This window comes from Euprymna scolopes, chromosome 11 (genome assembly GCF_053919585.1).
Source record: "Euprymna scolopes isolate OS-2025 chromosome 11, ASM5391958v1, whole genome shotgun sequence".
In the NCBI taxonomy this organism is placed as follows: Eukaryota; Metazoa; Mollusca; class Cephalopoda; order Sepiida; family Sepiolidae; genus Euprymna; species Euprymna scolopes.
In genome coordinates, this window is record NC_136492.1 from 19,257,168 (window position 1) to 19,283,261 (window position 26,094).

Genomic DNA, 26,094 nt, shown 5'->3' on the forward strand with positions numbered 1-26,094 from the left:
CCATCCATTTCTGACTCTTGCAACCGCACTAACACTTGCTCCTCCCTGTGCTCCAATGGTATCACCAAGGTTAAGAAAACCTTGGAACAACCTCAATAGCATTGTCGTTCACATATACTTTCTCCACATCTGAGTTGTCATCCACTTCCATTGTCTTAACACTTCTTGTACACAAACATACTAAAATGCATTTTAGCCTGACGATTTCCTACAGGGATAAAATGTGAAAGCATCTGTGTAGCTTAATTGCTATAAATGTAATTTCATAACTTACTATATATTCAAAAAGTCGGCCTTGGCACAATCGTCTTAAAATCTCTCCATTTTTTTTTTTTTTTTTTTTTTTGTATACGGTGGTCACCACTTATCAAGGCCCGGAAGTCACTCAGGGATAAGGGTTATTTCTTTATTCTATCCACAATTTATCTTTCTTTTAATAATATTTTGAACTCACTCTTTTTTCCTTGTACCCATTTGGTAATTATTTCACGGGATTTTACCTTTTGGATGACATCGAAATATCTTCCAGATTTTTACTTCTGGATGCTGGACTTTTACCAACTTTTCTTGGATTTTACCGTTATTGGATATTCTACTCTTCACCTGAGCATCCATTCATTTTAATTTTTACTGGAGCAGTAGAATGATCCAACCATTTTGCCAGCTATCTTGGCAACATATTTGATGTATGTGTTCCATTTTAGGTCAGGAGTGAAGGTGAAATCATTTTTCTTTTTTTCTCCATTCCCTCTGCTTCACTATTTCTTTTTTTTTTTTTTAACTTTTACCAAGTAAGCTCTATGGTTTACTTGTACTTTCATGAAATACGTTTCAAGCAAAATCTGATTCCGTATTTTGCTAATTCCTACCCTCTGATGAGAAGGAAAGAATTTCTTTTAAAATGCCGCAGATTAAGGACAATCCACTTAATTTGTGTTTCCTTTTTGAAAATTATGTTTAACTCTTCTTAAAGTATTTTTAACATGTTTTATTAATTCTTTGTTATATATATATATATATATATATATATATATATATATAGTTTATATTTTTATTTTATTTAATATATTTTTTATAATTCGCGAGGTAAATTTATTTTAATAACATAAAAACATCCCTCGACTCTAAAGATGGGTTGTCTGAAAATTTCAAATAAATTGGTAACGTAGAAATACGGTTTTATTCACTTTTAACGAACCAAATTTACATTTTTATATATATATATATATATATATATATATATATATATATATATAGCTTATATTTTTATATGTAACTAACAGGCCGCCCAGCATTGCCTGGTCGTAAAATACATTTGATATTTTCATTAGCGAAGATTTCGTATTTATTATTATATTATACTGAACCCAATATATAGTAATGATTTAAAAAGTTAAAAAAAAAAAAAAAATGAGTCGTGCAGCACTACCAAGAATCGAAATCAAAACGTTTAGCTTACGATTTACTTTTTCCTTTGACGTTAATGCCTGAACTATGAAGACGTTTGCTGCAAGGCTAAAAATTAAAACATGAACCAATAGCTATTACATTATGCATGCATATTCGTAAAACTACTATTCATCCTTCACCTGGCAAATTCCATTTTTTTTTTCTTAATTTTCAAAATTGTGCACAGATTTTTCCCAGCTAAAACCCAATTATAAAGTTTTGCATGGGGTTGAATACCCTATATATTAAGTTTCATGTCTGTAGATCAAAAACTGACAGAGGAGTTTGGTAGACAACATTTTTTAAACAAATATATATATACGCATACATTAATATATATATAGAAAGAGGTTTGTATTTACTATAATCTTTTTATGCAAGTGATTAGATAAGATATAATTAAATAAAGTTCTCATTCATTTATTTATTTCATTTTATGTTTTTACAAGGGAGTAACCACTTATCAAGGCCCAAAGGCCACCCGAGGATAAGTGTTAATGAATGTAATAGGGTAGCGTAGTAATTGTTAATGGTGTAAATTGGATACAATTTTATAATTTAAGGGAATGGTTCAACAAGAATTTGTTTACATTAGATTTGAAGGCTATCATACTGTAGTCAGTCAGGAAGCAGGCCAATAGAATTGTGTTCCATAGAGGAGTAGTTCTATGAAAGAAGCTGTGTTCATGGAAACTGCATTTAGATTTAGGCAGAGAGAGAGAGAGAGAGAAAATGAAACTGTTGGTAATGGTTGTAGTTAGACAAGTGATTTTGTTAAAGTTTTGCAAGGGGGATCATTAGAGTTCCAATGAGCACTTGCTACCAAAATAATGGTATCTCATTGCTGATGCAACCCTCTATGCGTATAAGAGCCAAGAATATGCTAAAATGGAATACTGTTGCCACATCGGACCTGAAATGGAACACATACATATATACTTGGCCCTTATACAAATAGAGGATTGCATCGGCAATAAGATACCTACTGGAGTAGTAAAATGATCCAACCATTTTGCCAGCAATCTTGGCAACAGATTTGATATACGTGTTCTATTTCAGGTCAAGAGTGGAGGTCAGTCCCAGAAGCTTGTCAAGACATGGTGCTTCCTCAAGATGAGTATCATTCATTTCAATTGGGGCCTGATGGCGGTCAGAGCAACTATGACAAAGCGAGAGACACTTAGTTTTAGATGCATTAAAATTAACAAATCACCGTTTTCCCTATTGCACTACATGCTCAAGATCAGAAGAGAGAGAATCAGAAAGGTGTTGGTCATTGCTGGCCTTTGAAGTGTTGCCATAGATTGTGGTGTCATCTGCATAAATGTCTACGAATGATCTAAGAATGTAATTTAGGAGATCATTGATAAAGATCAGGAAGAGAGTTGGGACTAGGATCGATATTATATATAAAATATTATATATTATAGCATTGATATTATGAGCTTCTGATTTCTGCCCATCGACAACTACTCTTATAAGCCTATCAGAGAGAAAGGATTTAATAATTGAGAAGTCATTTCCAGCTATTCTGTAGCTGGCAATCTTGTGAAGTAAACTATTATGCCATACCCTTTGATATGCTATTATCCCCAAACCCTTTCATATGTCAAGAACTACTGCTCTAGAAATGAAGCCTTCATTGAGAGATTCACTAATCCTATGTGATATTACAGTTAGCACATCAACTGTAGATCTAGCAGAACGAAAATCATATTACAGGGGGTAGGTGGCCCTGATTGCAAAGAGTAGAATTCGCTGCAAAGTGTTTGGCAAAGAGTTTAGCTTTGTCAGATGCTGACAAGATTACTTCAAATCCATTGATGATGGTTGGGATAGAGGACCTGCCTCTGTTCAGAACCTTGTTTGTTATTCGCCCAAACTGGTGGGAACCAATCACTGCTCAGCTACTTTTAACTTACTGAACATTTTTGTTTTTAAAATTTTTTTTACATAGGCATCACCACTTATCAAGGCCCAGAAACCACTCGAGGATAAGGGTTAAGAGCGTACAGTAATCAATTGGACAATATAGTAATCGTTAGCAATGGAAATTCGTTAAATTTGTTAAATTAAGTGGAACGGCTCATCAAGAACTTGTTTACGTTGGACTCAAAGACATTGTAGTCAGCTGGAAAGCAGGAAAATGGAAGACAATTCCACAGGCGTGAAGTTCTAAGAAAGAAGCTTTGTTCATGGTATCTACGTTTAGGTTTAGGCACAGATAAAGAGTGAGGGGAATTATTGATAGTGTTTTCAGCTGGACGAGTGTTTCTTGTGAAAGTTTGGCAAGCGGGGACTATAGACATAGAAACAGAAAATTTCCAACATCTCTGGCCACTGTTCGTCCAAAATACTGCCAACCTAGAAAACAGCTTTTTCTTCTCCCTTTGTCAGAAAAATCACTCATTAAAAAATGAGGACTGAGAGACAAATAAAGAGAAGCGAGAGTAACGGGAGCTGCCGATAACGCATCCACAATGCATTGTCTACTCTCCATTAGAAAAAAAAAAATTCTATTAAGTATTGTACTTATAAAAGTCCAATTGGCGTGTTTAAGGGAAAGTATGGTGATATATTCCTCTCTCACAAACTGAAAATGGATTACCATTGCCTAATCTATTAATGCAATCCACTAGGTACGTAACAAACATTTATGGACGATGGACGAGAAAACGCTAGTTTTAAATAATACAATCAGAAAATAAAAATATTAATTAAAGACTGAAATAAAATGTAGTTATTAACAATGAATAACATATGAATCTCTTTACATTCTTCATGACTCTTTTAGTGGTTTCTGCCAGTCTTAAAAGTAGCATTAGTTTCATAACACCTATTTTGTTGATAGCAATGGAAATAGTGGTTTCTATGCACAATGGTCACAGCACATTCTGTTATATAGTTGTTTCATTAAAGAGTCTTAGAGAGAGACTATTATAAGTGATGCTTTTTCTTGTGAGAGTTCTTATTAGTAATAATATGAGTCTTATTACATATGATGTTGTATCTTAGAGAGAGAGAGAAGTTGTATAAGTTGTTGTACGAGAGACTTTGAGAGATTGTTTATATTAGGAGAGATTCTTATATTTATTAAATGTTCTTTCTTAGATCTTGCTGATGGAAGAAGGAGAAAGCTCTTAGAGTGAAGGGATATAGTGTTCAGACAGTTCGGACATTTTGTAGACATGAATGATGTTGAGACGTGTATGTAAATACATATAACACAAATATATAATACAATTGGACTTTACCTTTGTATAAGAAACATATGACACAAGACGAGCTTTACAAAACACATAATGGTTTATTCTTCACACGGCCGTGTTCCATCACCAAGAATTCAAAGTCTCACATTTTTCCTTGAAGTGACGACTCGCTTCCAGACGTCTGACTGTCTCTGAGTCTCTTCACTGACTAACTCTCACTCAAGTTTTTCTCTATTCTAGAACTTTCTATTTTCCGTGACGTCATACACATGTTAAAACATGTGCATTCTTTCACGTTTCCTGGACATACGTGTCCAAACTTTTCCTATTTCTACAAAAGGAATTTTAACCTATATTCAATATGTTAAAACATTATCTTATAAGCTGCATTCTTTCAATTTAAAATTTCATAATAAACTTGACAGCTCACATTCTTTTCTTGAAATATTTATCTATTTCTAAACAAATGTTTTGTTTTACATTTTTAAATTCTCACACGTAATCTATTTCTAAACTAGATTACGAGGTTCGAATTTCGCCTATGCTCTTTCATTTTCATTTTAAACTAAATTCTCCATTTTTATACTTACATGAAAAGGGGACAGCCCTTATCATGTAACAATTCTAGAGTGAACCACGATTGGCTGTTAGGCTTTTGCTGAAAATTCTTAGAGTGTATGAAGCGATCTATACTAACAATTAATCATTCCATCAGGTCTGATACTGTAGAAGACATGTTCTTTTTAAACATGGAATGCAGAGGCATATCTGATATAAATGTTCAAAAGTTATCCCAGTCAGACAGAGAGTATCAATATACAATACAATGAAGAGGTACATCTGATATTATATTTTGTGTTTATCTTAACTGAGACAACCGAGTGATCTGAAGATCCCGGCAGATGTTATATACATCAAGGAACACGAGTTACCTCCCACCATCACCAACCACGTGGTATATCGTAGTAACAAAAACTACTACTCTTTCTTAGTGTTAATAAAGCTTCACACGTGTGTCTCTCTATTCTCTCGATGTTATTGCTAACCCTTTCCTAATACAGGCCACATTTTTTTTTTTTTTTACACGGTGGTCACCACTTATCAAGGCCCGGAAGCCACTCAGGGATAAGGGTTATTGCAAGTACAGTACGTTAGTGTGGAGATTTGAGGAAGTGTTTACTTAAGGGGGCAGTTCATTAGGAATTTGTTAACGTTGGACTTGAACACATCCAAGTTGTAGTCAGGTGGGAAGCAGGAAGACGGAACAGAGTTCCACAGGCGTGCAATTCTAAGAAAGAAGCTTTGTTCATGGAATCCACGTTTTGATTTAGGCACAGATAAAGAGTGGGGGAAATTTTTCACAATGGATTCAGCTAGACGGGTGTTTTTTGTGAAAGATTGGCGAGAGGGGACCAGAGATTGGAGTTCAGACGAGCACCTGCCATGGAAGTAACGATAAAACAAGGATAGGCTCGCAACGTCTCTTCTGTGGGAGAGAGGTTGCAGGGTAGAGAAAAGGGCATCCCCCACTAAGCCACAAAGTTTATTTTGTACTCTGTCAAGGCAGGATAGGTTGTTTTTAGCAGCTCCTGCCCAGATATGGCAGCAGTATTCCATCCTTGGATGTACTTGGCTTTTATATAGATAGAGGATTGCATTAGTAGTGAGATATCTTCTGGAGCGGTAGAAGGATCCCACCATCTTTCCAGCGACCTTGGCAACAGACTTGATGCACGTGTTCCATTTCAGATAATACAACAGTAGAGGCATAACAGAAGATGAGCACAGTTCTGGGCAAGTTGTGAAAAAAAAAAAAAAGGTCTAGAAGACTACATACTGTCTGTCAGTGTCAGGCACATGGGTGGATTTGTAAACAACTTGTGTTTGGTCATAAGCAATAGAGAACTCATGACAGTACGTCTCCTCCTCATCCGTCTTGTTTGAGTGGACTAGCCATTAAACATTGTAAATATTGAAGTTTCCACAGACGCGAATGTTAGTCGAGAGATGAGTAGACAGAATGTGATAAATTTTCTCAGGTATACTCTAAATGATAGCTCAATAGTGCGATACTAGAGCTATAAATATATTTCTTTAAAGATACCACATTAAAAGGAATAGCTACACAAGTATTTACTCATTTTTCAGAAAGTTGGTCTTGTTAGTAGCAAGGTGTTACTGATAAAAGGCACACTCTGAAAATGAATAAATACTTGTGCCTATTCCTTTTAATATGGTATCTTTAAAGAAATATATATATATATATATATATATATATATATATATATATATATATATATATATATATAATTTTGACACTTTGAGGTTGCTATTTTTCAAAAGTAGGGTAACCAATGAAATATAACGAGGTTAATACGAGAGTGCTCAATACGGAAGTAGAACAAGTTACATTTTAAATTTGTCTTTACATAAGCAGTAATTTGTTGCTACACAGTCATGAGCATGTTTCACATTGAGAATTCCACTTTCGTAAATAAGCATTGTTGCCTGAAGAGGTCTCTAGTTACTAAATACTAGAAGACCGAAACATGCTTATGACTGTGTAGCAACAAATTACTGCTTATGTAAAGACAAATTGACAATATATATATATATATATATATATATATATATATATATATATATATATATATATGAGAGAGAGAGAGAGAGAGGGAGAGATAGTGATGGCAAACTTTCAATTAGAATAAATTACAGTAAAATATTTTTATCACAAATATGTGGCTTATTCCAAAGTTTAATCTGTGGCATTTATCATTTAAACACAATTTCACGTATATAGCGTAATCTAGATATCCAATTTTCACAAAATCTACACATTAAATTAAACTGTACTTCATCAATAATGTGTTGAGTGTTGTATTCTAAGTGGTCTATTATGTCTGATTATTTAACAAAGACATAGAACTTCATATATCCCCAACAAAAATAATCTAATGGGGTTAAATCGGATGAACAACATGGCCAGTTGACAGGCCCATTTCGTGAAATTATTTGTTCATCAAATGTTTTTCTCAATAAACTGATCGTATCATTTGCAAACACTGCTCAGGTGTTAGTCTCTTCATGATGGATTGCTCAACCAAACTGAACTCAAAGTAACCGATAGTTGCCAAATCTGCAAAAATGGAGTTGTCAATTTAAAGCTTGCCGCCTCTTAAAAAAACAAACAAACAAAAAACCTATATATATATATATATATATATATGTATATATATATATATATATATATATTATAAATAATATTTTATACCTATAGCACTTGTGTTTCGTGCTTTCGCAATCATCAGTTTAGGAATTGACAATTCTTATTTGTTAGGAGATTCGAGCCCAGCCACAAAGCTACCTTTGAGTTTATTTGCTAAGCCTTTACCTCCGGGCCACTGTAGTACGGCATAATCATGTTGACACACCGGTTCCCGCTGGATCACCGAAGTTAAGCAACGTTAAACATGGTCAGTACTAATTGGGTGACCATTTTGGACTTTCAGGTGCTGTATGTGCTCTCTGCTTATCTCGGCATTGTTTCCAGTCGTCCTCGACTCCTCTTTGCCACTTGACTCAAACAGTGTTGATTCAGGAAAGGTGTGGTTAGAGATTGCGCAACCCTTGCCTCACAATTACACACGCTACTGCCCCTAACGGGTGTCCTTTGTCTTTCGAGACTGAACGGAAGCATGGACCTCCGGGCCACTACATGTACGTGTGTATCCTTTTATTGCATTATTAGAAGGAAAGGTGCCTTTTTATAAAAGACCTAAAGCCAGCAATAGATATCCATTTTATGAAAATGAAAATGTGCCCAGAGGTATTTATTAATTCTATTTCTGCTGACATCTTTGCTGAGTTGTATCTGTTGCTAAGGAAACGGTCATGAGAATTAGTAGACTGAGGAGATATTGACCTGTACGTTTTTAGTCTGACGCATCATCACTCCTAGAGAGAGGGAGAGAATGACCAACGTGTTGGAAATTCACTTGCATGCCTAAACATGTAGATATTTCCATGCATCAAAGGTTTTGCCGGCTTAATCAACAATGTTTTAGTAAATAAAGACAAAAAAAAAAGACAAAGACATTTTGAGTGGTTTGGGCAGACGACAAGTCTTCGTGGGTAAATATTAATATGCAGAGACAATCGGTTCTTCTTTTTAGAAAGGGAAGGAAGAATGAGAGAAGAGAAAAGGGTGTGAGACATAACGAGAAAGGAAGTAAAAGAGAGAAAAAAAAAGAGGGGAAGGCGAAAAGATTGAGAGAGAAAGAGAGAGAGGGTGAGGGTAAAAAAGAAAAGCACATAAAAACAAAATGAAAGAAATTAGAAAAGGCAAGAAAAGGGAGAAAAAGAAAAGGAAAAGAGAATGAAAAAAGAAAAGAGAACCTGCGATAGAACATAAAGAGAGGGAGAGAAAGAAGAGGAATAGAAAAGACAGAGAGGGAGAGAAAGAAGAGGAATAGAAAAGACAGAGAGGGAGAGAAAGAAGAGGAATAGAAAAGACAGAGAGAGAAAGAAAGCAAAAGAAAAACAATTAGAAAAAAGATCAATTTCGACCAGTTTTACAACTATCATTCCGCCCATCTGTCAATTAATCCTTATCCTCTATGGGCTTTGATAAGTAGTGACGTGTTTAAAAAAAAAAAAAAAAAAAGGGGGGGGACAAAAAAGGGATGGTATTTTTAACAATAGCCAACAAAACGAAAAAGGGCGAAAAAAAAGTAAATATACAAAAAATGTTACCAAAGGCAAAATAAGTTATTCTTCTTCCTACATGAATAATTTTATTATGTTTTAACTTATTTTAAAGCGTTTTTTTCTTCAACTTTTAGTGTCAAGTCCGTGGACTTGGAACAAAAATAATTGGCAGTCTTATTACAGCCATATAGAGCTTCAATAATCGCTCAAAAGTCGAAAATTATACAAAATACTGGTAGATTGCAGGATTCGTGACATTTATTGGATATGTTTCTACAAATATTTTTGTATAATTTTCGATTTTTGAGCGATTATCGAGGCTCCATATGGCTTTTGCCCTCCGGCATTCTCAGGTGTTTTTGATCGAACTGGGGAACCGTTTGTTAGGAGTCTCGAACCCAACCCTTTATTATTATTACGGGGGTACCGTGTTCGGACTCCAGCTAGGCTCTGGGACATAGTTGCTGATTCTCTGTTTTGAATGTTACTTTTCACTGCCTTCGTTCATGATTGAACTCAGCACCTTTGGGTAACTGTAAACCTTGATACAACATCTAGGACCACTCGGCCATATGTCGCTAGGACAGTTCGATACAAAACACCTGATGAAGGCCGGAAGGCAAAACGGCCGAAACGTTGTGACTATAACAACCAAGATGAGGAAGTCAGTCCGACAATATCAATAAACATGACAGTGGTTGAAGCTTGGTCGACAGTGCAGGACCTACTAAATTGGAGACGTTTTTTTGAATCTTGTCTAAGAGTGAGAGACTAGTGGTAGATGTATCAGCTGAGATATGGCAACAATATTTCACTAGCGGGACCTGTGAAAATTCCACAGCGGACTCATTCATTCACATGTAATATATTGATGTTGGCATTCTGTAGATGTTCAGCGTAAATGACGACGCTCTGATATTATTGCTGCTCTTTGGTTAAAACTGCAAAAGTATTTATCTAAGAAAGCAGGGACGTCTGGTGTAGCCTGGTTGCAAAGTACGCTTAAATATATTTTAATTCTTGCAGATTTCGTATATATTATTCTAAAGTTAATGTTCTATCGATTTTTATATATTCTAAAGTTGCGATTTCAAAAATAAAAAAATATATATATATACGACTTTAGTGCATCAGCTTGAATCGAAACCGAAATCAAAACTTATGTTTGTATTCTTGTAAAAAAAAAAAAAAAAAAAAAAATGGAAGAAAAAGAAAAAAGATAAAAAGGTGAGATATAAGGAAGAAGAGAAAAAAACTAAAGACAAAAATAAAAAGCAGAAAAAATAGAAAAGTTCAATGACAAGAAAAAGCTAAGGATAAAGAGGAAAAAAAGAAAAGGAAAAAAGAAAAAGGAAAAATAAAAAGAAAAGGAAAGAAAAGAGAAAGCGAATGAATAATATAAATAAAAGTGAAGAAAAAAAACATTTTTTAAATGAAAAAAAGCGGAAAAAACTAATTGGATATAAAAAAAAAATTAGATAAAAAGGTAAAAAACAAAAAACAAATAAAAAAAGTAGCAATGACAGAATTAAAAATAAATAAATAAACTTGAAGAAAAGTAAAGGTCTTTTTTTTTTCTAGTAATTTTTTTCTTTTCTTTTTTTAATATGGTTTTATGGGTCAGTGGTTTGCCCTTATTCATTAGAGAAACAGTTTAATGATGTGTGTGTACGTATAGCAATTGTTTGGTTTGAACAGGGGAATTAAAAAAAAAGAATGAAACCAGGAAGGAGCGTTTTATTGTCAATAGAGAAAATCGACATAAAAATATAATAGTTCAGACGTCCATCTTAATTAGAAAGAAATACAGTTGAGCTACAAGTCATGTTGTAACTCTTTGATTTTGTCTATTTCCAAACAAATATTCATACAGGTGAGTCCACAAATTTAAGGTTCATAGAATAGTCTTCATTCATTCAATGCCGACATGGTGGTATGTTAACATTGTCGACAATTTTGTATAAAAATGTGATATTGTTATATTTTTTTGTCTCTTTAATTTATAGATTATGAAATGTGTGCCAAAGTATATACAATCTTTTGACCGTGGTTTTTGTAATGAAACAACAACTCGTTAAATCAACAAAGTTTTATTTATTTTATAAAATGGTAATCTAACAGGCAAGAGAGCTCAGGTCAGGATGGGGGGGGGGTCACTCGGATGAAGGCAGAAGTGTGTCACCGACTTCAGTCTCTTCTCTCTGTCTCTTTTTCTTTGTTTTGACTTGGATTTTTTTTTTTTAAATATTTACATTACCGCACATTCCTTGATCGGAATTTAATTGTTCTATTATTTTGCTCTTTGGTTTGAAATACTTGCAACAATTCAAATCCAGAGTTAAATATTTCTCTCATTGTTTCCTGATCTTGATTCTTCGATCGGAATGTACGGTTCACGTCATTGCCAGCAATCAGATTTATAACTGGTTTTGCCCGGCTCTGATATTTTCCGACATTGTCTACTAACTATGCAACAATATGACACCCAAAGAATTGCTAACAAAATTCACAATCCTTCCTGTGATCCAATCATATTTGACACAAATAAATTTCAGTCTATGCTGAAATTTAAACCATATAAGTATCTCCACTATTAACAAAATTTAAACCATATGTACAAAACACCAATTCAGAGTTTTTCAGCATTTCAGCTACTTCCGACTATATTGAAGTCTTTTTTCAATCACTCCTCAAAGCACAAGAAGTGTTAAAACGCGAGAAGTGGGGGCTAAAATAAATAAAATATGGTGCTATGAACAAAATAAAAAAGTGCATAGCAATGATTGTCATTTAATCCCGAGCAATATTAGTTCACCATGCTAGTTATTAAAAAAAATCACAATCTTTCACAACCATATTTAGTACAAATAAACTTCAGTCTATACCTGATTGTCCACCATGTTTCATTCATAAATACCCAACAGTCTTTTTTCAATCACTCCTCAATGATATATTGCTAATGTGCACGTTCACATTGTAATCACACTTGGATACGACTGAGTTTGACTGTGTTTAACTTAGAACTGAATTTTACCAAGTACTATATCCGGCGGGAAGGGAGTCGAAATGCGAGAAAGGGGAGGCAGTAAAAACAAAGAAAAAAAAGTGCATAGTTGTCATCGTCATTCAATCCCGAGGAACGTCAGGTTTTCATGCTAATTATTACTAAAATTCACAATTGTTTATGTAATTCAACCATAATTGGTACAAATAAACTTCAGTGGATGGCTGACCTGTCCACCAAATTTCGTTCATAAGTACCCAACAGTCTTTTAAATGATATATTTTTAATGTGCCCCTTTGCATTGTAATCACACCTGGATATGACTGAGTTTGGCTGTATTTAACTTACAACTGAATTTATCAAGTACTTTATCCACTATGCCACGAGTCCTTGTATAGCAGATAAAGTATTTGGTAAAATTACTCTCTTCTGGAGGTTGAAGGTTTAAAAATCCTTAAGTGTGGTTTACACTAAAATACAATTGCAAATTACTTAGGACATCTACCCACTTATGGTTGACGGAATGAAAGCATGCAACTCCTGTGGATTAAATAAAAAGGTTCCGTTCGAAATTTCATGCAGGTTCCCGAGTTTGACAAAAAGAATTCTGAGTTTGGTAAGATTCACCTGAAGAAAATTTGAGGTTACATCGGTTATAATAACACTTAAGATGAAAACAGTAGTCTTAAGAATCCAAATATTAGTTTTCATATGATGTGATTTTGGATGCCAACCATAGAATTGTTAACAAAATTCACAATCCTCTCAGTGGTCCAACCATTTTTGGCACAAAGACATTTCAGTCTATACCTGAGTTGGGACAAAGTAAGGAATACAGACCCCAACTGACTTCAATGTGAAAAAAAACAAAAGGAAACATTTTGGTCGAAATTTGTTTGTCTTTTCACACTGAAATCAGTTGGGGTCCATATTTCCTACTTCGTTGCTGACTTGTCCACCAAGTTTTATTCATGGATTTCCAACTGTCTTCCATATGCCGGAGATACTTTGGTGATTAAGTCATCACAGTCACTGGACCTCAGCCAAATTTTTATCTGTAGGTTGGTTGGTTGTTTTTGTTTTACGGCATATCAACCTTTTTCAGGTTATTTAATGCCGAATTTAGTTATTTTTAGGAACGATTTTTAATGGAGTATATATTTTTTTATGTCAGATTTTATTTAACTCATAGTTGGGACCCTAACAGGTACTACCACTCCGGGTCAGAGTGGACCTGGGAGCAATGGCAATTAAAGGGTGGCTCCACACTCCCCAAGGCCCGCAAGGTGGGGGCCTCACCATCGGATATAGTTTTAGGTCATATCCAGGACCGTTTTATCTGTAGGGTTATTTGAAAGACAATTACAACTGAAAAAAAGAAAATCTGATTTTATTTTCATATTAAAACTATTCTACTTAACTAAAATGAAATAAACTTGATTCAAATAACATTAAAACAGTAAAAACAAAAAAAAACAAAAAAATCGAAATTGATTTGGCCTCATCTGCGTTTGTTCCAATAACGGTCGACGACAGCGGGGAATAAATATAAGACCAAACATTTTTTTTCTAATGTCATCCATGACAATGGGATTTTATTCCCAAAAATTCGGATTCAATGCTAACAACACCCTGTACACCCAACAAGAAATAAAGAAAATTATTGAAAAAAGAAAAAAAAATTGTCATTCAATATTTTCAAATACTTGTAAAATTGTACAAGTGAAAGAGAAAAGAAATTACATGGTATTGCCTTAAAAAAACGAAAAAAACCCAACCCATCCTTTAAAACAAAAAATATTTTATTTTGCAGGGTAATCTGCTCCGCCTCTTGATTGATTGCCTCATTACTAGGGCTAGGACAACAGCATATTCTTTTCATTATTTTGACTCTCCAGTGTGTATCCGTTGATATCTTATATGCTTTTATATAGAGTGATGTGGTTCTCGGTTGATTAACTGTGTCTAACTGTGCCGGATATATACTCGAGAGTCAGAACAATGATAAGAATATTCTGTTGTGATAGCCCTGCTCATCACAGTCACTGGAACTTAAACACACCCATGACTAGATTTTTATCTGGAGAGCTATTTACAATGCCTCCCCACGGGACACCAGGATCGTTTTTTAACGTGGAAAAAAGTAACAAAAATAAAAAATGGTCTCAGTCGTGAAGGATTTCTCCTCCACTGACAGAGAACAAGAAATTGAAGTGTAGCATCTGAAGAACAGGTACTACACTTTGATTTTGGCCAGTCTTTTATCGGTAGAGTTATTTCAAAAAGATACTTCCTATCAAAACAATCTTCAGATTATTCTTGAGACCATTACTAGGGCTAGGACAACAGCATATTCTTTTCATAGTTTTGACTTTCAAGTGTGTATCCGTTGATATCTTATATGCTTTTATACACAATGATGTGGTTCTCGGCTGATTAACTGTGGCGTGACCACCTAGGAGATATTGCTCCCCATTGGGGAGATTAAGACACCCTAAAACACTGAGTCAGGCCGGGTAATTATGCTGATATTGTCTGTTAAGCGTTAATTGGATCCCAGACAGTGGCGGGTAACCTATCAAAAGGGATGAATTTATTTTGTTTTTATAAAACAGACATATATTTTATTGTTTGTGAAAAGTGACAAGAGATGTCAGATTAAAGTTAGAATGACATCATACATTTGTGCTTGGCCTGACGAACCCGTTCTCAGGATGTCTGGCTTTCTGAGTGCGAGAGGTCAAAGTGTTAATCTTCTGAGCATGTAAATAAATTTGAATTCTGATTCCAGATTCGCAGGCCTATGAAAACTCTGTTCGGTTTGCACGCACGCAAGATTCAGGAATTCCCCAAGTGATGTGTTGAATCCTGATTGGTCTAGCAGATTAGTCCAATCAACCCTTTCCCTTGGAATATAAGCGAATGCCTGAGCTAAAATCAGATCGAAGCTGAATCTCGAGAGAAAAACATGCACCCAAGAAAATGCCACCCATCCCCCTTTCCCCATCACGGTCGCCATCATGGAGAACGAAGAATAAGATTTCAGACTGTTTTTGGTGTAATCGAACTGAACAATTGTACATACGTGTAAAATGTTTTTGACTCCTAATGGGGGTATGGCACCAATGATTTCGACAATCGTTTTTATAATCACTGGTTATGCTAATCAACCAATGAAAATGTTCCAAAGTTACTATAAAAATTGTCAAATTTTGAATTCAATCAGTTCGCCATTGGCTATGTCACGAACCGCATTTGAATACTTAGCCGCCATCTTTGTTACTGGAAATTACTTCACACTCAGTATCGAGACTGCACTCTGTTCAACATAATGTCTCAACACTTAATATGTAAAATACCTGTAATTTTCGTGAATTAACTTTTAGTAGACTAGAACCCCCAGAGCTTGTTTTTTTTTTTATTTGCATAAGAAGCTAATTGAATTTCAGTGAATGCCGACGTCGGGAACTGATAACAAAGCTTGCGAACGAGAGAATCCTGTAAAGTACTCCTAGAAGAAGACAATCATGGCCATTGCAGTTTCAACAGGGTCAGAGCCACATCTGCTGACCTGCGGTGAGAGGCTTACAAACTGTGTCGGATATATACTTGAGAGTCAAAACAATGAAAAGAGTACGCTATTGTCATAGCCCTAATAATTGCTAACAGAATCAAGACAGTGTCAAGAGAAAAGTGCGTTAGAGTAAGTCACAATTTTGCACGTTGTATCAGTGTGCAATTTGCAATGCAATGGTTCACATTTTGAGCATATCATTGAGCAATGATAAAAACAGAGACTGTTGGATATTTATCATTGAAATTTAGTGGACAAGTCAGACATAGACTAAGTTTATGTTTCTGAAATTTTAAATGAGTGATAATTTGCATTTTTTAGATGTACAATCCTCATCTTTTATAGTTGGTGTTCCACAATGTTTCGGCCAACTATTCCTCTGGCCCTCATCAAGTTGTTGGTGATGAGACAACAACTATGGAAGGCAGTAATTAATGAAGATACAGTTGAAAGATTCAGCATTTCTATCCCGTCTGACGAAGGCCAGCGGAATAGTTGGGCGAAACGTCGTGAAACAACAACTATAAACGATGAGGTTAATTGTCCGTAAAAAAATAAATAAAAATATACAAATTACTCATCTCAAAAGAATTCCAATAATTTATGCAGGTTAATAAAGGCTTGCTTTCCAACGAACATGCCATCATTTTTTTTCCGCTCTAAAAAAACTGAATTTTTTAGATTAAATAAAGAACAATAAAAACTATTTGTAAACCAAAACAAATGAGCCAGGGAGGTATAAAATTAACTTTTATTGGCTACGGTAACATTTATTTCTTGTATATATTTATCTTTTTTCGTATAGTTTTTGTTAGCTTCTCTGCTAAATTACCATAATTTTTTTTTCATGAATAATCGAACATAGTTGACCACTACAAATTTTTGTTAAAAAAAAAAAACAGAATAGTAGCGACTTATTTTAAAAATGAAAACACTATTTTAAAAAAAAAAAAAAAAAAAAAAAAAAAAAAAAGAAAGAAAAAAGGGAGACAAAGAAATGTCCCCCATTTTTTTTTTTTTCATTTCCAATAAACAACTTGGAGTTGATGTGTCCACATTTAGGAGACATCTGCCCTCTAAATCCGGTTTCATACCTTCTACTTAAATATTGAAATGTATGTCTTACAAAATTAAGTTGCACTCTCACATTTACTGGATTCATGGAAAAGGTTATAAGTTTGTAATTAAATGAAATTATGACAAATACAACTTATGACTGCCAATTCCCAAATGTTTTAGGTGTGAATTTTACAAGAGTCTACACTTAAAAAAAAAAAAAAAAAAAATTTATGCTGAAGAAACCCTCACTCACATTACACAGGCGCGTATATTACATGATCCTTTTTTTATGGTACACTCAATTCAGCATGACTAATAAGACCCTTTCCAAGAGTCAAGTGTTCAAACTCCTTGACTCAATATTCAGTCCCCACCCTTTGTCCCCCTCTCTACCTAACCTCTTTATCCTCTGCTTAACCTTTTCATCTCTAGCTGAACATACACACATAACTCTGCTTTATATAATCCTCCCTCGACACTAGCGCACAAGTACATGTATTTGGTGACTTTAATGTTCACCACAAAAACTGGCTTGGATTCTCTACTCACACAGATGCAGCGGGCAGCACAACACATAGCTTCCCTATATCTCACTCCCTATCACAAATGGTTACGTTTCCAACCTGTTTCCCTTACCAGCAAGAACAACGCGCATCACTTCTAGATCTGTTTCTGACCACAGTTCCCGAGGATTGTATAACAAATGCTGACAGCTCAATGGGGAACGCTGATCATGCAGTGATAATGGTCGAAATCGCCCTAAACTCTAGACCCAAAACTGAAGAGCCAGTGCTCAAAACAACGAGATATTATAAAAAGGCTGACTGGGAAGACATCAGAGATCTTATCAGAGATGCCCCATGGGGAAATATTTTTTCTCTTCCTGCTGAACAGTGCGCAAATGAGACCACTAAATGGTTCAAAACAGCAATTGAAGCACATGTTCCCATGCGGAAATTTTATAGCAAGCCCCACTCTCCCCAATGGTTTACTTCTACTTGCGCAACTGCCATTGCTCAAAGTCAGCATGCATACCGCAGATTTAACCGACATAAGTCCAGTTCAAACAGACATAAGTATATAGAAGCTAGAAGTAACGTTAAGAAAGAAATAGCGACAACTAAGAGAGAATTTACTGAAACCACTAAAAAATGCATCGAAGCACAAAAATTAGGAACTCGTGACTTCTGGAAAATCTACAACAGTGTAGTAAATAATGGGAAATCAACAATTCCCCCACTAACCAACAATCATGAGGTTGTTTGCTGAGCAACCGACAAGGCTAATATGCTTGCCAGCTGGTTTGCCTCAAACTCCACACTGGACCCTTCCAACCACCCCCTGCCTGACTTTCCTTTGCGGACAGACGCCACGCTAGATGATCTAAAAATCACCCCTGCTCAGGTACATGCTATCATAAAAAAAACCTTGACACTTCAAAAGCATCTGGACCTGATCTCATCCTAGCAGTGCTATTAAAAAAGTGCTCAGCCGAAGTAGCTCCAGTTCTCTCCAAACTCTACAACAAATGCCTTAACGAATCTTGCTTTCCGGGCTGTTGGAAAACTGCTTCTGTGGTACCAGTATTCAAGAATTCTGGCGAAAGAACTGACCCAGCAAATTATCGCCCCATTAGCCTCCTCCCACTTTTCGCCAAAATATTTGAGACCATAATTAACCATGCTCTAGTCCGTCACCTTACAGATGCTAAACTTCTGACTGACAAACAATATGGATTTAGACAAGCCCGTTCCACAGCAGACATCCTCAATGTAATCTCTGAACGTATATACCATTCAGTGGACAAAGCAGGGGAGGGCATAGCGGTAGCTCTAGATATATCTAAAGCTATGGACAGGGTATGGCAGGAGGGTCTCCTCAGGAAAATTAAATCATATGGTATCACTGGTAGAATACTTAACATAATTAAATCCTTCTTAGATAAGAGAAAAATCCAGGTTGTCGTAGACGGTCGTATATCTAAACAGTGTGAAATAAATGCGGGAGTGCCTCAGGGGTCTATCCTTGGACCTCTATTGTTCCTAATATTTATTAATGACCTCCCCAACAAAATTGCCTCTGAGATGAGTATATATGCTGATGACACTACACTCTATAACAGCCATCACAGGAAAACAAATGAACACATAACTAAAGAAATGGCAAAAACACTAGAGGATGACCTCCAATCTGTAGTGGAATGGGGACAAAAATGGATGGTCACATTCAATGCTGCCAAGACTAAACTGGTTTCCTTCAATAATTACAAGAAACCTTCTCTACCACCAATAGCAATGGGCAGTGACTCCCTGTCTGAGTGTACATCTTTCAAACTGCTTGGCCTAACGTTCACAGGAAACATGAGTTGGAACAATTATATTGAAAACATTGCCAGGGTCGCTGCGAAGAAGGTAGGCTCTCTCTACCGTGCTAAAAAACTACAGACACCTGAAAGTATCCTGTACCTCTATAAGGCCACCATTCACCCATGTATGGAGTATTGCTGTCACATTTGGGCTGGTGCATCTGCTGCTAGTCTCTCATTCCTAGACAAGGTTCAAAAGAGAGTCACCAATCTGATAGGCCCTGAACTGGCATCTAAGCTTCAGCCTCTGTCCCATCGACGAAACGTTGCATCCCTCTGCCTGTTCTACAAGTATTTTAATGGTGAATGCTCTGACGAACTGCAGACACTTGTGTCCCCACGACGTAGACACCCTCGACAAACCCGACAGGCAGCTAAATCCCACCCCCACACAGTAGAGATCCCTAGATATAAAAGATCTTTCTACTCCAATAGTTTCTTCCCCAGAACCGCTAGATTCTGGAATTCCATTCCAGGTCCCTGCTTCCCCAACAGTACTGACATGCAGAAGTTCAAGTGTAACGTGAACCGACATCTTGCTGCCCAAATCCCAACATAGTGCCCCAGTTGTTGCTGCCCCTGATAGTAGCCCCCTACACCACAGTGGCAATGTGCCTTGTTTGGGGTGAAAATGTAAAATAGATTCTTGGAATAATGAGTCAGCAATTTCTTCCTGAATTACTACATAACAACACTGAGAAATTGATTCCCCCTGACGAAACCTCGTCCAGTTTACCTCTAAAGAATGTACATTCTTTTTAAATTTTAGATAATATTAGTTCAAGGCAACGTTGATCAAGAATATACCAACTGGGTGTTTGTCTTATAGTTTCTGACCTTTAGCTGGACATATATACACATATACACCAACAACTGCCCTTATAGACTATCAGGGCTACTCTGCGTTGCCCAGGGCAAAAGTGTAACATATTTCTATTAAAATTTCTATTTCTCTACTTCTATCCATCTATCTTTCCCCTTCTCCCGTTTTATCTCTTTTCTTTCTTTCCTTAATCTCTTCTTTCTCCTCCACCTAATCCATTCCTCTCTATTCCTAGCCGGACATACATACACATACAATTCTCCTTCATATAATAATAATATAATAATAATATAATAAATTCCTCAACGAATAAGTCGGCATTTTCTTTCCAAATTAGTATGTAATAATATTGAAAAGTGGTATAAAATCCGACCCTCTCACCGATGAAACGTGGCCCAATTGAACCTCAAATAATAAATAATTTCTTTCAAATATTTATTATTCATTTGACGCAGTACTGATCAAGAATATACCAAATTTTGTGGTTATTTATTTTGTAGTTCTTTTTATTTTTAGCGGAACACACACACAGACAACTGCCCTTTATATAATAAAGGATGATACAATCCTAGTTATTCAGAAAAACATTTCAGTTGTACCTCTCCATCGTACTGTATATCGATACTCTATGAGTGATTGGGATAACTTCTGAACATTTACATCAGATATACGTCTGCATTTCATATTTAAAAAGAATGTGTCCTCTATAGAATCTCAACTGACGGAATGGTTAACTGTCGGTATAGACCGCTTCATACGCTCCAAGAAATTCTAGCAAAAACCTAAAATCTAAGAGTGGTTCACTCCATAATGTTCCACTGCCATTGCGCACAGAAACCACCATTTCCATTGCTTTCAATGAAATAGAGGTTATAAGACTAAAGCTACCGTTAGGACTGCTAGCAACCACTTTAAACCACAGAAATAAAAAATGCGAGAAGTTTGTACGCTCTGTACGTTAAGTTTAAAGTAACTGAGCAGCAGCTTGGTTCTCACTAGTTTTGGCGAATAGCAAACAGGATCCTGAACAGAGATGTGTCCTCTATTCCAACCATCATCAATGGATCTGACGTAATATCATCAACGTCTGGCAAAGCAAAACTATTTGCCAAGAACTTTGCAGCAAATTCTACTTTTTTCGACTATGGTCTCCTACTCATCATATTTCCTCCAGTGTCTGAAAATACGTGATATGACATACAAACATCTGCGCATGATGTTCCCAAGCTTATCAAAGACCTTGATTCCGGTAAAGCAACTGGCCCCGACAACATTTCAATCAGCGTGCTCAAAAAGTGCACCCGGAACTAGCACTCATACTTATAAACGTTTCCTTAAGGGGAAATGCTTCCCAACAGGCAAGAAAACTTCATCAGTCTGTCCTGTATTTAAAAATTCTGAAGATCAGTCATCTGCCTCTCAATACAGACTAATCCGTCTCTTGTGTGTCACGACTAAGTTGTTGGAATTTGTGATAAATAGAGAAATGGTCGACTACATCAGCAGAGATCACCTACTCAGTGACATGCAATATAGTTTCTGTTCTGCTTGATCTACAGCTGATGTGAAACTGTAATATCACACAGGATTAGTGAATCTCTTGACAAGGGCTTTGTTTCTAGAGCAATAACTCTTGACATAACCAAGTCTTTTGATAGGGTATAGCATAAAGGTCTACTTCACAAGATTTCCAGCTATGGAGTAACCGAAAATGTCTTCTCAATTCTTAAATCCTTTCTCTCTGATGGGCTTAGAAGAGTAGTCGTTGATGGGTAAAAATCAAAAGATCATAGTATCAATGCTGCATCCCTCAGGGTTCCATCCTGAACCCAAATTTCTTCTTGATCTTCATCAGTGATCTCCCAAATCACATTCTTAGATCATTTATAGACATTTATGCAGACAACACCACAATCTATGGCAACACTTCAAATGGCAACAATGACTAAAATCTTTCTGATTCTCTCTCTTCTGATCTTGAGCATGTGGTGCATTAGGGAAAACGATGATTGGTTAATTTTAAGACATCTAAAACCAAGCTTCTCTCTTTTTATCATAATTGCTCTGACCTTCATCTGGGCCCAATTGAAATGAATGGCTCTCCTCTTGGGGAAGCATCATGTCTTGATAAGCTTCTGGGACTGACCTTCACTCCTGATCTGAAATGGAACACGTACATCAAATCTATTACCAAGATCACTGGAAAAATGGTTGAATCATTCTACCACTCCAATAGGTATTCCACTGCTCATGCAATCCTCTATCTGTATAAGAACCAAGTACATTCTAGGATGGAGTACTGTTGCCAGATCTGGGTAGGAGCTGCTATCTTATCTTTTTTGTTCAATTTCTACAATTTAAAAGTACTTTGAAACAACACCTAATATAATTACTTTTTGTTTTTGGCTCAACAATTTCTTTAAAGTAGTAAATCCACTAATTAACACTGAAACAAATTTTCTTTCGTAGCACTTCTGATTTTCTTATTTTTATGATTTTGAAACGCTCGTACTCTGAATCCATGCACTTTGACCATGTCTGCCCCCTACTCGCATATTCAAGCAATACCACAAACGATTCCCAAATGAACCCCGAACGCACTAGTAATGCAGTAGAAAGTAGTGCACAAGCAAAGCTGCCACTCATCCAATTTGTATAGCCTCTACAGGCAATGCATAAATGTTTTAAAAAATTAAAAAAGAAAAGACTGAAGGCCTAAAGTGAATGCATAAAAATAAAGACCACCTACAAAAGCAAAAAAAAAAAGAAAAAAAAAAGAAAAATCGCTTTTTTATTCTGCACAAGTCTAAAAAGCAAACATATCAGACCCCCGCACCTCCCAACCGACACACAAATATGTCTACCGCAAACACCCCCTCTCTAAAAATAAAAAAATTGGTTACTACATAACATTAAAACTTATGTTCTTATTGTTTACATCTATTCTGTAAGGGAATGGGGTGATCATTTTATATTAAATTTATACAGAATGAGCAGGGTTACTTGGGGTTACCCAATCTAAAATTGTAACATATTTCTATTTAAACTTATCTCTAGCTCCCTCTATCAGTCTATATATTTTTTCCTTTTCCCCCTGTTTCTCCCCAGCCCCTCTTTTCCTCCACCCAGCCGATTCCTCTTTTGACACACACACAACTGTCCTTCATATAATAGATCCTTCAAGGAATGTGTCAACAATTTTTTTTCAAATTAGTACATAAAATGTAGAATTGCTGAAAAATCAATGACCTTTGACAAAAATTGGGTCAGTCGATTTTCAAAGAATGAATAATTTTTGTTTTCAATTTTAGATCGTATTCATCCGGGGCAACACTGATCAAGAATATACCAACTTTGTGGGTCTTTGTTTTGTAGTTATTTGTTTTTTTTTTGTTTTTTTTTAACCTTTTAGCTGGACATATACATACAAATAGCTCCACTGCCTTGTGGATGTCTTGGGAAAGGCAAAGACTATGTGTAATAAACAAGCATATGGTTGCAAGAAAATTACAAACGATTGAGTAAAATTAAATATATTTTATTCTCACCAAGTGAGATTTATAGCGGCATGGCGTCGTCGTTATCAGCACTGAGTTTGGTTGAATCTCGGCGAGTTACTCGCAGTAAGTTAATGACATTGTTGTCGTCGTCGGCGATGTATATGCAGGAGGTTTGTCACAACGACAACGATGGTATTCACAGTGTGTTGGTGTCGTCGTCATCGCCAGTGATGTATTTGTAGTATTGTTGATGTCGTCGTCGTCAGTAGCAACGAGTCTGAGTGATGTCGGCGACGGCAGTGAAGAATGCACAGGCGGATGATGTTGGCGTCGGCAGTGAAGTATATGCAGTGGGTTGATGTCCACGATGGCAGTGAAGTATGCGCAGTAGGTTGATGGGGGCGACGGTGATGTTGAGACGATCCATGGGAACGGTAAGACTGCCTCGTGGTTGAAGAAGGGGTTCCTTTTATAATCAGACTTTGGCTCAAATCGAATCAAAAAATGTTTGATTTTTTTTTTGTCTCTGATTGGCCAGTAAATCGCATCTTCTGATCACGTGGTATGCTGTCTACTACGTCCGCCTGGATAATGCAGTTTAGCTTTTGTTCTTTGCATAGCGTGCGTAGGCGTAATCGACCTTGTGTGTGTGACTGGAATTTTTAACGTCCGGTGAAATGTGCGCGTAATTGAACTTTTTAGCCGAGCGGATCATACCGTAATTGAGTGGGATCTGTTATATAACTAACATAAGGAAGTAAATCCTGACAAGAATGTGCTCTGGACAGGCAGATGGTAAAACTCTGCAACACCTTTCCTGCAGCTGCGCTAGCTTAAAACATATTGGCTTGCCTTTGTGTCTGACTTTGTCTGCTATGCTGAGAAAGGGACCCTAGTAACTGGGCTAACCTAGGTCTCATCACTCACCCAGGTCTGCATTTGGAGAGCCGACTCCAGCTTCGACTGTATAACCACAGCAGACACTACAGTGCATTAGATGCAGAAAGCCATTTGCAATCATTATCATACATACATACACCACACCAACTGCCCTTTATATAACTGATCACCCACTATAAAATCTAAAATATTGGCTTAACAAAAAAGAACCCCAAAGAAATGGAATTCTCTAGCGACATGCTCAGTAAGTGCACACAGATAGGAAAAATAAATTGACAAATTTTTGATGGTTAGAAAGTGTGTGATCACTATATGATAAATGTATACAAGAAAGTGATCCCTCATTCTAAAATTTAAATTATTTAATATTTTTCCTTTTTTTAAATAATGGAATTATCTAGTGACATTATCGGTAAATGTACACAGAAAAAAAAAAAAAAAAAGAATTGACCCCTAAAAGAAATGCTAAAACAAGTAGTAGACAAACATTTAAAAAGTGCCAAACAAGAAAAGCAAGATCAATCGACTGACAAAGCATTAAAAGATGTATAAAGATAAGATTGGACAGTTAAAGGGAGACAACTTCTTTAGTCTGAAAAAAAAAAATTCAGCTTTCCAATTATGATTGACTCCGCAAAATCTCTGTGAGGGAGGTTAATTGAAAAAAATCTTACACCCAACTCCACACTCATGAAAAAAAAAAAAAAAACTCCTACAAAAATTGCTGACTATTGTCTACCCCATCTCTACTGAGATCGCAGTATCAATATTGCACCAGTATATTGAAGCGGTTAGCTCCCAAAATGGCTACCAAATGTTATCAACTATTTTCTTGCAGCTGTGACAGGACAAATTAATCCACTGTATTAGTTGGTTCAAATGTTCCATGTTTAAAAAGGATGCGTCCTCTATAGTATCAGACCTGATGGAATGGTTAATTTTAGGTATAGACCGTTTCATACCATCGAAAAAGTTCCAGCAAAAACCTAACAGCCAGCCATGGTTTTCTCCAGAATGTGCTGCTGCTATTGCACACAAAAATCACTTTTTCCACTGCTTCCAACGTAATAGATGTGGGGAAACTAAAGCTGCTTTCAGGACTGCCAGCAACCATTGTAAGAAAATAATAAAGAACACAAGAGAGTTATATGCCCAGTCCATCAACTCCAAAGTAGCTGAGCAGTGGCTTGGTTCCCACCAGTTTTGGCAAATAGCAAACAGAATCCTGAACAAAAGCGTGTGCTCCATCCCAACTATTATCAATGGACCTGAGGTAATCTCGTTAGCATCAGACAAAGCCAAACTCTTTGCCAAAAACTTTGCAGCTAATTCTACCCTTTGCGACCAAGGCCGCCAACCCCCAATATTTCCTCCTGTATCAGAAAACACGCTATGTGATATACATATATCTGAACGTGATGTTGCCAAGCTAATCAAAAACCTTGATTCCAGTAAAGCAACCGGCCCTGACGATATTCCAATTATAGTACTCAAAAAACTT

General features: G+C 36.1%; 1 protein-coding gene across 1 annotated transcript in view; it reads right to left on the minus strand.

Annotated features, from left to right (window-relative positions):
- Nucleotides 1-4,868, minus strand: part of LOC145287788 (uncharacterized) — a 57,440-nt gene extending 52,572 nt beyond the window's left edge. The window contains exon 1 of the mRNA XM_080135619.1: nucleotides 4,704-4,868. Coding sequence (XP_079991745.1) covers nucleotides 4,704-4,750 — 47 coding nt within the window. The 5' untranslated portion in view covers nucleotides 4,751-4,868. The remainder of the gene's footprint in view (nucleotides 1-4,703) is intronic.
- Between the last annotated feature and the right edge of the window lie 21,226 nt (nucleotides 4,869-26,094).